Source organism: Tamandua tetradactyla, chromosome 23, assembly GCF_023851605.1.
Source record: "Tamandua tetradactyla isolate mTamTet1 chromosome 23, mTamTet1.pri, whole genome shotgun sequence".
In the NCBI taxonomy this organism is placed as follows: domain Eukaryota; kingdom Metazoa; phylum Chordata; class Mammalia; order Pilosa; family Myrmecophagidae; genus Tamandua; species Tamandua tetradactyla.
Window position 1 is genome coordinate 7,433,259 of NC_135349.1, and position 14,143 is coordinate 7,447,401.

The 14,143-nt window shown below is 40.4% G+C and overlaps 1 protein-coding gene across 7 annotated transcripts; it reads left to right on the forward strand.

Annotated features, from left to right (window-relative positions):
* Positions 1-21: 21 nt before the first annotated feature.
* Positions 22-14,099, forward strand: BUD31 (BUD31 spliceosome associated protein). 7 transcript variants are annotated; one of them, XM_077140636.1, is made up of 7 exons: positions 23-259; positions 784-911; positions 1,336-1,386; positions 1,921-2,043; positions 11,680-11,802; positions 12,038-12,204; positions 13,861-14,099. In XM_077140636.1, the coding sequence occupies exons 4-7, from the start codon at positions 1,950-1,952 to the stop codon at positions 13,909-13,911; spliced, it is 435 nt and encodes a 144-aa protein (XP_076996751.1). In that variant the 5' UTR covers positions 23-259; positions 784-911; positions 1,336-1,386; positions 1,921-1,949; the 3' UTR covers positions 13,912-14,099. The 7 variants fall into 7 exon arrangements, with proteins under 7 accessions (XP_076996755.1, XP_076996751.1, XP_076996752.1 ...); XM_077140637.1 differs by having other exon boundaries at positions 835-911; XM_077140635.1 differs by having other exon boundaries at positions 251-342.
* The last annotated feature ends 44 nt before the right edge of the window (positions 14,100-14,143 follow it).

The following is a 14,143-nucleotide window of genomic DNA, read 5'->3' on the forward strand; positions in this document are numbered from 1 at the left end:
AGTCCAGGCTCGCCCACGCGCTGCCTGGCAACAGCGCCCCAGTCGCCCCGCCTGGGGAGACGCAGACACCACCCCGGAAGTGAGCGCGCACAGTAACAGCGGCTGCGGATTCTCTAAAGGCAATGTTGCGAACAGCTAAGATGATGCAAACCCGTGCGTAATGGGGCGGGGCTTCGTGAAGACCTCAGCCTGAAATGATCATGTGAGAGGCCGAAGCCGTCAATAAGAGAAGCGGAGGCCGGAAGAGACTGGTGGTTTGGTAAGTCTTTTCTGTCTGTTCTCGGGTGCCTTGGCAACGACCAGGGCCTGGAGTTGGAGGTCTGAGCGCTGGATTAGGACGGGGTAGGAGCGCTGGACCGAGAGGTCGGAGTTCCCGGGAGGAGGTGGCGCCACTGTTGACTGCTGAGTGGATGACAGATTTCGGAATATTCTTGATTTTGAGCTTCTTTTCCTTCCATTTTCTCCGCCAGGGACATTTTCTATCTAAATATTGCTTTTTCTTCTAAGCCCCGTTCCGATGCGGTCCTCGCCGTGAACATTCCCTAGAGTCCTGGTTGTAACATCTTCCCTCCCTTTTTTGCGCGTGCCCTCGCCTCTCACATCCTCCCCTGGGCGCTCTTACCTCTGTTAAGCCGCCCGGACATCGCTTCTTGATCTAGTTACTTCCTGACCGTTATCTTCCCCCCGACATGCCTCTCCTGGCTCCCAGGCTGTGCCAGGGCTTCCTAATTTCTCTAGGTTTTAGGAAAGTAGTTATTCTCTTGTCTCTGACTGTCCCTATAGGTCCCCCGAACCTTGCTCACTGGGGTGGGAACCACATTCATCTGCTTTTAGCTTCGGCGCAGTGAGACCAGTGCAAAGAGAACTGATTTGGGCATCAGGATCCCCCAGTCAGAGTCAGACTTCCCCAGGTATGACCCTGATTACCTCTTGGAGTTTGATTCCTCGCCGTAATGTAGAAATAACATCACCAGGTTGTTATAGAGAGTTCATGACAGGAGATGGGGGTGGGGGCTTTGTAACTTCTCAAGTACTTTACAAAAGGAAGAGATGAAACTAATTTGGGGAGATGAGTCTGCTAGGCTTAAAAGGTGAGTGTTTAAAAGGAAAAGGCTCTAAGGGTCTTAATCCAGAAAGCGACTTGCAGTTTCCGCAGTTACATAATTCTGAATTCTCTTTGGTAGGTAGGAAATACTGTGGTTTGAAACATGCTTTGGTCTTCAGATTTGTGCTAATCTTTTGCATGGGCTTTACATGAGCTGTCTTTGTGTACCCTGTTTTTTATGTGTAAAAGAGATTTTGGCAGTTACCTAATCCATTACCCTCATTTTACAGATGAAGAGACTGAGGACCAAATAGGAAAAGTGACCTTTCCAGAGTCACCGAGTGAGTAAATTATGTAACTGCGGAAACTGCAAGTCGCTTTCTGGATTAAGACCCTTAGAGCCTTTTCCTTTTAAACACTCAGCTCCTTTAATCATCATCCTCCTCACTGTATGGTAATTGTCTTTTCACTTGTTTGTCTCCAGTGCTCAAATGTCACTTTAGGGACAGAGGCAGTGACTTATTCTTTGTTTTGTGTCCTGAACATCCAGTACAGAGCCAGACTTCTAATTAATGATGACACACATCGTGTATATCAGACACTTTACGTACAGTTTTAATTGTCTTCACAATGACCCCTGAAAAGTTCTATTATCCCCATTTTACAGCTGAGAAAGTGAGATTTAGGGAGGTTAAATAGCTTTCTAAAGATCACACACAACAGGGCAGAACCAGGATTTGAATCCAAACATTCTGTGCATTGAGCCCTTTCCTGTAGCTCTCCTCTGTACCAGGAATGCACGCCCAAATGGTGACTGGCAAAGGCCTTTGGGAATCCGAAGTTCAGACACCAACTGATTTAATTTGTTTTCCCAGATCTTTGCTAATTAATCTTGTGAAAGGAAATGCCTAAAGTCAAAAGAAGCCGGAAAGCCCCTCCAGATGGCTGGGAGTTGATTGAGCCAACTCTGGATGAATTAGATCAAAAGATGCGAGAAGGTGAGTGCAGGAGCTCCTCTCTGGCTTGGCTGGTTGCAGGCATAAGAGCCTCCAGGCGTAAGTGCAGGTATAAATGAAAGAGGCAGCACCACTGTGCCCTTCTGAAACTGACATGTTTTCTTTGATTATCAACTCGCTGGAATGTTCTTTAAGTGCTCTAAAGTAAGATAACACTAAAAAGGTTTTCATTTAGTATTTTTTTTTTTTGCCAAATTGAATATAAAAGCTTTAGGCAATATAGATATCAAATAGTCATATAGTCCACCAATAATTATTTCCTATTTTGATTAGATGTGTATTTAAAATCATATAAAACAAATTTACTTGGAAATCTATTTTCACTTTAACATTAAAAATTTTTTTATTGTGGTAACATTTGTAAAATACAAAATTTCACTTTTTAACCATTTTTAAGCATACAAGTCAGCGATTTTAATTGCATTTACAACATTCTGCCATTACCTCCATCTATTACCTAAGCAGAAATTCTGTCCCATTAAGCAATAACTCCTCATTACTTCCTACACCAGGCGCTTAGCAACCTTTATTCTCTGTCTCCATGACTTTGCTTATTCTAGATATTTCATATAAGTGGGATCACACAATTTTTGTCCTTCGTGCCTGGGTTATTTCAGTCAGCATAAAGTTTTTCAGCTTCATCCATGCTGTCCCAAGTATAAGAACTGCATTTCCTCTTTAGGGCTGGATAATATTCCATTGTATGCAATATTTGTTGATTCATTGCATTTGTCAATGGCACTTGGGTTGTTTCTGCCTTTTGGATATTGTGAATAATGTTGCTATGAACACTGCTGTACAGATATCTGTTTGAGTCCCTGCGTTTAATTCATTGTGATATATATTTAAGAGTATTCTTGTTGAGTCATACAGTAATTCTCTAACTTTCTCAAGAACTGTCAGACTGTTTTCCACAGTGGCCACACGTTTTACATTCCTACCAATAGTGTACAGTGGTTTCAGTTTTTCTGCTTCCTTGCCAACACTTGCTTTCTTTTTTTCTTTTTGATAATAGCCTTTCTAGAGAGCATGAAATGGTTATCTCATTGTAGTTTTGATTTAAATTTTCCTAAAGACTAATGATGTTGAGCATCTTTTCGCGTGCTTATTGGCTGTTTGTATACTGTATAGTCTTTGGAGAAATGTCTGTTAAGTCCTTTGCCCATTTTTAAATTTCGTTGTCTTTTAGTTACTGAGATATAGGCATCCTTTTTTGTATTCTGGACATTAAACCTTATCCAGACATGTGATTTGTAACTATTTTCTCCTATTCTTCAGGCCGTATTTCTTGATAATGTCCTTTTCTTTTTTAACTTTTTAATTTGAAATACTTTCTAACTTATAAGACAGTTAACAAAAATAATGAAATAAAAGCCCCATATAGAGGACTCCAACATACTGTGCCCCAAAGATACCTACCATTTTTTTTTTTGCAAGTGCAGGGTCCAGGAATTGACAATACCTACCAATTTTAACATTTTGCCACATTTGCTGTATCATTCTGTCTAGCCACCTGTCTATCCATCTATCCAGTCCATTTGCTGAACATTTGAATGTAAGTTGTATACATCATGCTCTAGAATAGAATACTGCCATGAACCTTTCCTGAGACCATGAATATTCACTCATGTTGTCAGTTAGCATATCAACCAATTATGTAATCAGTTAACATTGTTTAAACTCACAGTCTGTATTCCAATTTTTTCATAAATCCCAATAATGTCCCTCTGAGCCTTTTCTCCTCCCTTGCTAGATGCCATTTGGGATCACGTATTGCATTTAATTGTCATTGTCTCTCTAATAGCTCTTTTCTTTTGTAATTGTGGGAACATATATATATATATATAACATAAAGCTTTCCATCTCAAGCACTCCAAAGTATAATCCCATTCAATGGGATTAATCACATTCACAATATTATGGTACCCTCCCACTTTCTCTTAATGAAACTATCCTGTCTCTCCAAACAGAAACCTTAAACCCATTTTTGCATTAACCCCATTCCCCTTGCCCCCACCCTTGGCAACTTCTAATTTCTATACTCTAATTTCTGTCTCCCTGAGCTTGCATATTCTCTGATATTTTCTTTGAGGTTACAATGGGGATAAATTTTACCATCGTAAATCTGTAACAGTTGCATTTCCATTGATAATATACAAGAGTATACACAAGTTATATCCCTTTACACTTTGTTCCCTGACATTTATGTAGTTCTTGTCACATTATTACCATTTATTATACTCTTAAATCAAAGACTCATGATTTATCATTACATTTTATGCATTTGTTTTTTTTCACATTTAACTATTTATTGTCTTTTTATTAAATATACAGTGACAGCAAAGTAAATACAGCATGTATAAGAGAAGGTTAAAAAAAAACAATTTGGTACAAAATGTATATTTTGACTAGTGCATTTCCTAATACAACTTATGTAGATAGCTTGATTGAACACCATAAGTACTTGGAATCTTGGTTAGGACATGAGATTTTGTTGGTTTGTCCAGAGTGATGCCCCAATAAATCCCACAGTGATTTGATCAGTGAGTGGAAAAGTATTTGCAAAGTCCCCTTCGGGGAATGGTGAGAATGGGGAGAAATTTAGTTTCCCCAAGTTGAATTCTTGATATTCTCACAAGCAGTGTGGACAACCAAAGCTATAGGCTGAGCCCCCAGTCTTGTGGTTTGTTCATATGAAACTTAACCCCACAAAGGATAGGTCAAGCCTACTTAAAATTAGGCCTGGGCAGGCCACCGTGGCTCAGCAGGCAAGAACGCTTGTCTGCCTTGCCAGAGGACCTGGGTTCGATTCCCGGTGCCTGCCCATGTAAAAAAAAAAAAAAGAAAAAAAATTAGGCCTAAGAGTCACCCCCAAGAGAGCCTCTTTTGTTGCTCAGGTGTGACCTCTCTCTCCAGCCAACACAACAAGCAAACTCACCACCCTCCCCCTGTCTACGTGGAACATGACTCCCAGGGGTGCAGACCTTCCTGGCAACGTGGGACAGAAATCCTAGAATGAGCTAAGACTCAGCATCAAGAAATTGAGAAAAACCCTAGAATGAGCTGAGACTCAGCATCAAGGGATTGAGAAAACCTTCTCGACCAAAACGGGGAAGAGTGAATGAGACCAAGTGTCAATGGCTGAGAGATTCCAAACAGAGTCGAGAGGTTATCCTGGAGGTTATTCTTACGCATTAAGTAGATAACACCTTGTTAGTCATGATGTAATGGAGAGGCTGGAGGGAACTGCCTGAAAGTGTAGTGCTGTGTTCCAGTAGCCATGTTTCTTAAAGATGATTACATAATGATATAGCTTTCACAATGTGACTGTGTGATTGTGAAAACCTGTGTCTGATGCTCCTTTCATCTACCTTGTCAACAGATGAGTAGAACATATGGAATAAAAATAAATAATAGGGGGAACAAATGTTAAAATAAATTTAGATTGAAATGCTAGTGATCAAATGAAAATGCCTAGAGAAGTGACAGAAATGACAGAAACAAGAGAAATAATAGAATCCTCAAAGCTGACAGAAACTTCATAGCAGACCTGACACAGAGGCAGACACATGGAGAAGAGACATGGATATTTGGACATGCTTGGGGCCCAGTAGATGTTACCATGAGATGTTAAGCAAGGCAGAACCTGGAGAGGCAGATGCCAGCCACATGACGACCCAGATGACAAGGGTGTTCATAACCCATGAACCTTCCTTGAATTAAGGTTCTGTGTGTGTGGAAGATTTTCTCTAAGAAGCAAGAAACTAGAAGAAACCATCTAATCTATATTCTAAAGAGCCCTCTGAAGTGCTGAAGCAAAGGCAGAACCATGGTTCTCTTTGGATAACAAAATAACATGTGCAGAAATGGAGTGAGGTATGCAGGACCCTCAGCGGAGATTTCTGGGTAGAATTCCCTGATGTAAGAGCACCTCACAAAAAGATTGTGTTGTTTCTGAGGGATACTGAAGCTTTTGGAGGGCATAATCAAATACAATAAAGTTTCCAACTGCAAAAAAAAAAAAAAGAAATGCTAGTGATCAGTGAAAGGGAGGGGTAAGGGGTATGGTGTGTATAAATTTTTTTTCTGTTTTCTTTTTATTTCTTTTTCTGAATAAATGCAAATGTTCCAAGAAATGATCATGATGATGAATATGCAACTATGTAATGATGTTGTGAATTACTGATTATATATGTAGAACGAAATGATCAAAATAGGAATGTTTGCATTTGCTTTGTGTTTTTTGGTATTTAAAAAAAAACTAGTCAAAGTCACAGAGCAGATTTTTTGAACTAGAAAATTCAGTAAAAAAAATTCATGAAGAGAGTAGACTTTGGGTGGTGCAATGATGGCTCAGTGGCAGAATTCTCGCCTGCCATGCCAGAGACCCAGTTTCCATTCCTGGTGCCTGCCCATACCAAAAAAAAAAAAAAAGTAGATTTGAAACTTTACAACTAAATGCCACACTATGCAGAGAAAATGTACCTATAAGAACCAATACTGAGACAAATTCTGGTAAAATTATTGGTTTTTTTCCCCAGTGTTCTCAAGACGTTATTAAACTCCAGTTTTTAAATTTCTGTCTTATCTTACATTCATTTTTTTAAAACTTTTATTGTATAGTACAACATATATACAAAGCAAAGAAATAAAAAAGCAATAGTTTTCAAAGTTCTACATTTGTACTAGTTCATAAAAAGAACTTATTTATGTTTGTTATCTTAATTATAAACATCATTTACCACAAGGTTCACTGTATTATACATTCCAATTATTTTAACCCATAGCTTTCCTTCTGGTAACATACATGACATGTATGTAAGCCACCAGAAGGAAATATTCAACCATATTCAGCGCAATTATTTATAGTCCCAATACCGAACTGCCGTCACCTCTGTCCATTTCCAAATCTTTAAGTTCAGCCTTATTAAAAATTCTGTACCTATTAGGCAACTGCTCCCCATTCTCTAGCCTCATCCTATCTCTTGGTAACCTATACTATAAGTTTACATATTCTAATTAGTTTATATTAGTGAAATCATAACAATATTTGTCCATTTATATCTACTTATTTCACTAGCATTATGTCCTTATGATTCATCCATGTCGTTGCGTGCTTCAGGACTTCATTCCCTCTTATTGCTGAATATTACTTCATTGTATGTGTATACCACATTTTGTTTATTCATTCATTGGTTGATGGACAATTGTGAATAATGCCACTGTGAACATCAGTGTGCAAATGTCTGTTCATATCCCTGCTTTCAGATCTTCTGGGTATATAGCAAGTAGTGGAATTACTGGATTATAGGGCAACTCAGTATTTCGTTTCCTGAGGAAACACCAAACTATCTTCCATAGTGGCTGCACCATTTTACTTTCCCACCATCAATGAGTTAGTGTTCCTATTTCTCCACATCCTCTCCAACACTGGTAGTTTACTATTTGTTTCATAGTGGCCATACTAATAGGTGTGAGATAATATCTCATTGTGGTTTTGATTGGCATTTCCCTTATAGCTAGTGAAGATGAGCATCTTTTCATGTGTTTTTTAGCCTTTTGTATTTTGTCTTCAGAAAAATACCTATTCATGTCTTTGCCCATTTTATAATTATGTTATTTCTCTTTTTGTTGTAGGGTTTCCTTGTATATATATATATATACATCAAACCCTTACCAGATAGGTGGTTACCAAATATTTTCTCCCATTGAATTGGCTGCCTTTTCATCCTTTTGACAAAGTCTTTGAAGCACAGAAGTATTCACTCTGTAGGTGGTTTTATTTGCTTTTTTCTTTTGTTGCTTGTGCTGTGGGTGTGAGGCCTTACAAGCTACCTCCTATCACCAGGTCTTGAAGATGTTTTCTTATATTTTCTTCTAGGAGTTTTATGTCTCTGTCCCAGTACCATGTGCTTTGACCGTGGGTGTAAGGCCTTGGAAGCTACCTCCTGTCACCAAGTCTTTAAAGCTTGGCTTTATCATAAGCTTTAAAGTCAGGAAGTGGGTCCTCTCACTTTTTGGTTGTTTTTGGCTATTCAAGGCCCTTTTCCCTTCCAAATAAATTTGATAACTAGGTTTTCCAGTTCTGCAGAGTAGGTTGTTGGGATTTTGATTGGTATTGCATCGAATCTGTAAATCAATTTGTGTAGAATTGGCATCTTAATGACATTTAGCCCTCCTGTCCATGAACATGGAATATTTTTCCACTTATTTAGGACTTTTTAAAAATTTTTCACAGTGTTTTGTAGTTTTCTGTTTACATCTTTGGTTGGATTTATTCCTAGATATTTGATTCTTTAAGCTGGTATTGTGAGAAAAATTTTTTTCCTTAATTACCTCTTCAGATAGCTCATTATTAGTGTATAGAAACTCTACTGAATTTTGCCTGTCGAGCTTGTATCCCACCTGAATTTGTTCATTAGCTCAAGTAGCTTTGTTGTAGTTTTTTCAGAATTTTCCAAATACAGGATCATGTTATCTGCAAATAATGAGAGTTCCACTTCCTTTCCAATTTGGATGCCTTTTATTTCTTTTTCTTGCCTAATTGCTGTAGATCCAGGATTTCTGGCACAGTGTTGACCAACTGGTGACAGCAAGCATCCTGGGCTTGTTCCTGATCTCAGGGAGGGAAGGCTTTCAGTCTTTCATCAAATCCTTCTTTTAATTTTTTTTTTGCATGAGCAAGCACCGGAAATCGAACCCAGATCTCCCGCATGGCAGGCGAGAACTCTGCCTGCTGAGCCACTGTGGCCCGCCCCAAGTCCTTCATTTTCAAAAGAATTTTGCCAGGTATAGAATTCCTGGTTAGAAATTGTTTGCTTTTAGCATTTAAAATGTCTTCTTACTGCTTTCTTTCCTCCATGGTTTCCAAAGGGCAAGTGGCATTTAATCTTATTGAGGCTCCCTTGTATATGGCATGTTTCTTTCTTGATGCTTTCGAAATTCTCTCCTTTTATTTGGCATTCCACAGTTTGATTACAGCATGTTTCAGTGTGAGTCTATTTGCATTTGTCCTGTTTGGAGGTCTTTGAGCACCTTGAATGTGTATATTCATGACTTTCATTAAATTTGGAAAGTTTTCTTTGGGTCATTCTTTCTTTCTTTTTTTTTTTTTATTGTATTTTAATAGATTTAACTTGCCAAAGACAATGTTCTTTCATTTCAGTTAGAAATATTTCATTTTTTATTTTTAAAAGATTTTTTTAACGTGATCATACCATTCTACATATGTAATCAGTAATTCACAGTATCATCACATAGTTGCATATTCATCATCATCATCATTTCTTAGAACATTTGCATCAATTCAGAAAAAGAAATAAAGACATCAGAAAAAGAAATAAAACAAAAACAGAAAAATAAATAAATAAATTATACATACCATACCCCTTACCCGTCCCTTTCATCGATCACTAGCATTTCAATCTAAATTTATTTTAACATTTGTTCCCCCTATTATTTTTATTCCATATATTCTACTCATCTGTCAACAAGGTAGATAAAAGGAGCATCAGACACAAGGTTTTCACAGTCACACAGTCATACTGTGAAAGTTATATCATTATTCAATCATCATTAAGAAACATGGCTACTGGAACATAGCTCTACATTTTCGGGCAGTTCCCTCCAGCCTCTCCATTACATCTTGAGTAACAAGGTAATATCTACTTAATGCATAAGAATAACCTCCAGGATAATCTCTTGACTCTGTATGGAATCTCTTAGCCATTGACACTTGGTCTCATTTCCCTCTTCCCCCTTTTGGTCAAGAAGGTTTTCTCAATTCCTTGATTGACTTTTAAAAACATAACCACAATACATTGTAATGCAAAAATTAATAATAATTCCTTAATAGGAAATGTCCTGTTGATACTCAAATTTCCAATTTTCTCATAAATGGTCTTGAAGGTTTTGTTTTGTTTTATAAAGCAGTTTTATTCCCACACCATATAATCCATCCACGTGTAGATTCAGTGGTTCTCAGAATAATCACAGAGTTGTGCTTTCATCATATGATCAATTTTAGAATATTTTCATTGCTCCAAAAAGAAAAACCCCATACCCCTTATAACCCCCTTTTATTGACACTTGGCATTGGTGTGTAAACTTTGTCACAGTTGATGTAAAAATCCTGTTAACTATAGTCCATAGTTGTGCTGGTTTGAATCTGTGGTGGACCCCAGAAAAGCCATGTGCTTTAATCCTCATTCGATATTGCTGGGTGGGAGCATTTTGATAGTTCCTATGGACATATGACCCACCCAATTGTGGGTGGTAACTTTTGGTTAGATTATTTCCATGGAGGGGGAGTTGTTTATTGGAATCCTTTAAAAGAGGAAACATTTTGGAAAGAGTTCCTTTTGTAAAACTCCGAGAAAGCCAGCAGATGTGGCCATGTTCGCCATGTGCCCTTCCAGCTGAGAGAGAAATGTTGAATGTCATCAGCCTTCCTGAACCAAGGTGTCTTTCCATGGATGACTCTGATTGGACATTTCTATAGACTTATTTTAATTAGGACGTTTTCTCAGCCTTAGAGCTGTTAACTAGCAACTTAGTAAATTCCCATTTTTAAAAGCCGGTGTATTGGATTCCGGCAGCTAGCAAACTAGAACATACTAATATGAACTAAATATAATGGGCAAACTCATGGAGTTAAAACTAGAATATAGGTGTTCTAGTTTGCTAGCTGCCAGAATGCAATATATCAGAAATGGAATGGCTTTTAAATCGGGGAATTTAGTAAGTTACAAGTTTACAATTCTAAGGCCGAGAAAATATCCCAATTAAATCAAGTTTATAGAAATGTCCAATTTAAGGCATCCAGGGAAAGATATCTTGGTTCAAGAAGGCCGATAAAGTTCAGGGTTTCTCTCTCATCTGGAAGGGCACATGGTGAACACAGTGTCATCTGCTACTTTCTCTCCTGGGGCTTCCTGTTTCATGAAGCTCCCCAGGAGGCATTTTCCTTCTTCATCTCCAAAGGTTGCTGGCTGGTAGATTCTCTGCTCTCTTAGAAATCTCTCTTTCTCCAAAATGTTTCCTCTTTTATAGGACTTCAGAAACTAATCAAGACTCACCCAAATGTGTGGAGACACGCCTCCAGCTAATCCAGTTTAACAACCACTCTTGATTAAATCACATCCCCAGGAGATGATCTAATTACAGTTTCAAACATGTAATGCTGAGTAGGGATTAGAAGAAATGGCTGCCTTTACAAAATGGGATTAGGATTAACACATGGCTTTTCTAGGGTACATACATCATTTCAGACTAGCACATTATGAATCATGCTGCCATGAGCATTCGTGTACAGGTGCCTGTGTGGACAGGTTTTTAGTCCTCATGGGTCTTTACCTAGCAGCAGAATTGCTAGATCATGTGGAAGTTCTGTAACTTTCGAGGAATGCCAAACTGCTTCCCACAGTGTCTGCACTACCACCAATGTTTGAGAGTTGCAGTTTCTCCACAACCTCATCACCACTTGTTGTGGTCCATCGTTTTTATTATAGCCATCCTAACGGGTGTGAAATATTTCTTTGTGCTTAGTTTCTAAGAAATAACATCATAGTCTGTGCAGACTAGCCTCTGCCCCCAAGAACCATGCCTTTTTCTCTCCAGCTGAAACAGAACCTCACGAAGGGAAGAGGAAAGTAGAGTCTCTGTGGCCCATCTTCAGGATCCACCACCAGAAAACACGATACATCTTTGACCTCTTTTACAAGCGGAAAGCCATAAGCAGAGGTAATTGGCCAAATTCTCATCTTTTGAGCTTTAGCAACTTTCATATTTTATTTAAGTTAAGCTTCTTTTCCTTGCAACCTCAGCAAGTGTCATGACTTTTCTTAGCACTAAAAAAAAGAGGGGTAGGTGGTGCAGCATTCAATAAACATTCTTTTTAATGAAGATGGTGCCAGGCCAAGCACTGGGGAAGATTTGTTCCATGGTGTCTGATGCCCTTTCCATGTTCTTTTTACAGAGCTCTATGAATACTGCATTAGGGAAGGCTATGCAGATAAAAACCTGATTGCAAAATGGAAGAAGCAGGGCTATGAGAACTTGTGCTGTCTGCGCTGCATCCAGACCCGGGATACAAACTTTGGAACCAACTGCATCTGCCGGGTTCCTAAAAGCAAGCTGGAAGTGGTAAGTTCTCTCTCCCTGAATGGCTTCGTGATTGAGCTTGATGCTGTTTTCAGTTCTAAGGTCTGCCCTCAGCAATTCTAAGGAATTTTGTGTTCTTTTGTGCTGGGATAATTTTGTTACGGGTGTTCCCCTAGGAGCAAGTCACCTGGTCAAAAATCCATCTGCAGAGTTGGGCAAGGACAGCATTTGTAGATGTGGGGCCAGTCTCCCCTCCCTTTGAGCCTGTTTCTTTCCCTATAAAACGGAGTGATGAGACCCACCTTGGAGAGCTAAGTCAGAAAGGGGTAGTCTGATCCACGTGAGCTCTCACCCCCACCCTGCCCAGCCCCTTTCCCCAGGCCTTCTGCTTGCTAACTATTACCACTCACTCCTGGAACCCTCTTCCAGAACTAAACTGGACACCTGGGAGTGGTGCTTAGTACCTAGCAGTTCCAGCCTCAACAGTGGAACTGCAGAACAGGCAGAGGAGCAGCTGTGATGCTGGCTGTAGTGGCCATCAGTGCTTCCCCTCGGCCACCAGCTTGCCCATCTCTTGGCTCTCACAGGAGCCTCATTGCTCTGCTCCTTTACACTGAGGCACTAGTTAGGATGCGGGGGGCAGTGTCTTTGCACCAAGTTCAGTAACTCAGCCTATGGGGCAGTGGTAAGACGGGGTTGGGGCTCCCTCTGGTTGCTCACACTCAGCACCTAGCCAGAAGCTCAAGGACAGGAGTGGTGAGCAGTGGAGAGGGCAGGGGGTGCCTCCCTGAGGGACAGCTCTGGCATTATCTCTGATCGGGGCAGGGAAGGTAGCAGAAACCCTAATCTGAGAGCTCCAGGAGCCAAAACAGAGCCTGGCTTAGATTTAGTTGGGTTTCAGCACAGGATCTTGTTTGCTTAGATGAGTTCTATCTCTCTAGAGAGAAACAGGAGATATCTGTAAATAGGATATTTATAAAAGTGTCTCACACAACCATGGGGATAGAAGGGTCCAAAATCTAGGGCAGGCCACGAAGCTGGCAACTCCAGTCAAGTTCCTCAGTGCACTCTACAGGAGAGACCGGCAGAAGGAAGTAGTGAAAATCATCTCTTCTCCTTAAGAGTCTTCAAATGATTGGATCAAATCCAATAGGCTGCATTCTCTTGTCGTGGAAGATACACTCGTAGATGATCTCAGATTTAATCAATCACAGGTGCAGTCGGCTGACTGGTGATTTAATAAACCAGCCTTCTTTATCAACCAGCCATGAGATACCGCTGCAGTAGGGGTCAGGCCAGTGCTTGCCTGACCAGACAATTGGGCGTCATTACCTGGCCAAATTGACACCAGAACCCAACCAACCATCACATCTCTAAAATCTTCCATTCTGAGCAGTTCCCCTTCCGACCCCCATGCAGGAGCAGACCCACCTCCAACTTACTGAGCCCAATAATGAGGCTTTTTTGGTCCAGTGTGCATAACTGAATTTGCATAAATTTAACTGCACGTGTAAATGGGCTGTGTTCACAGTTAACGTAGCTGTTTCTGTCTTCATGAGGTAACTGACTTTGCTCCCCATCTCCCCACCACAGATTGGCACTAGCACTGAGGGATTTCTGAGGAGTGCTGTCCTGTAGGGAGGGGATTGTGGACTGTCTTTCCTGGGGCACAGCATCACAGCAGCTCCTTCGTTGCAGGGCCGGATCATCGAGTGCACGCACTGTGGCTGCCGAGGTTGCTCTGGCTGAGGCCCTGAACCCATCCCGCCCCTGACTCGACCTCACAGGCATCGGTCTTCTGTGTACCCTGGTCCTGGGAGCAGCTCTCCTCCACAGAGAAGCCCACCCCAGCCTGAACTGGAGCCTGGTCTCTACAGGTGAAGGCTTTTGGGATTCATCAATTGGGGTTTGTAACAATAAAACCTTTAACCTCCTGGGCCCTGCATTCGTTCTTTCACAGAGCACCAGGCCCTGGAGAGAG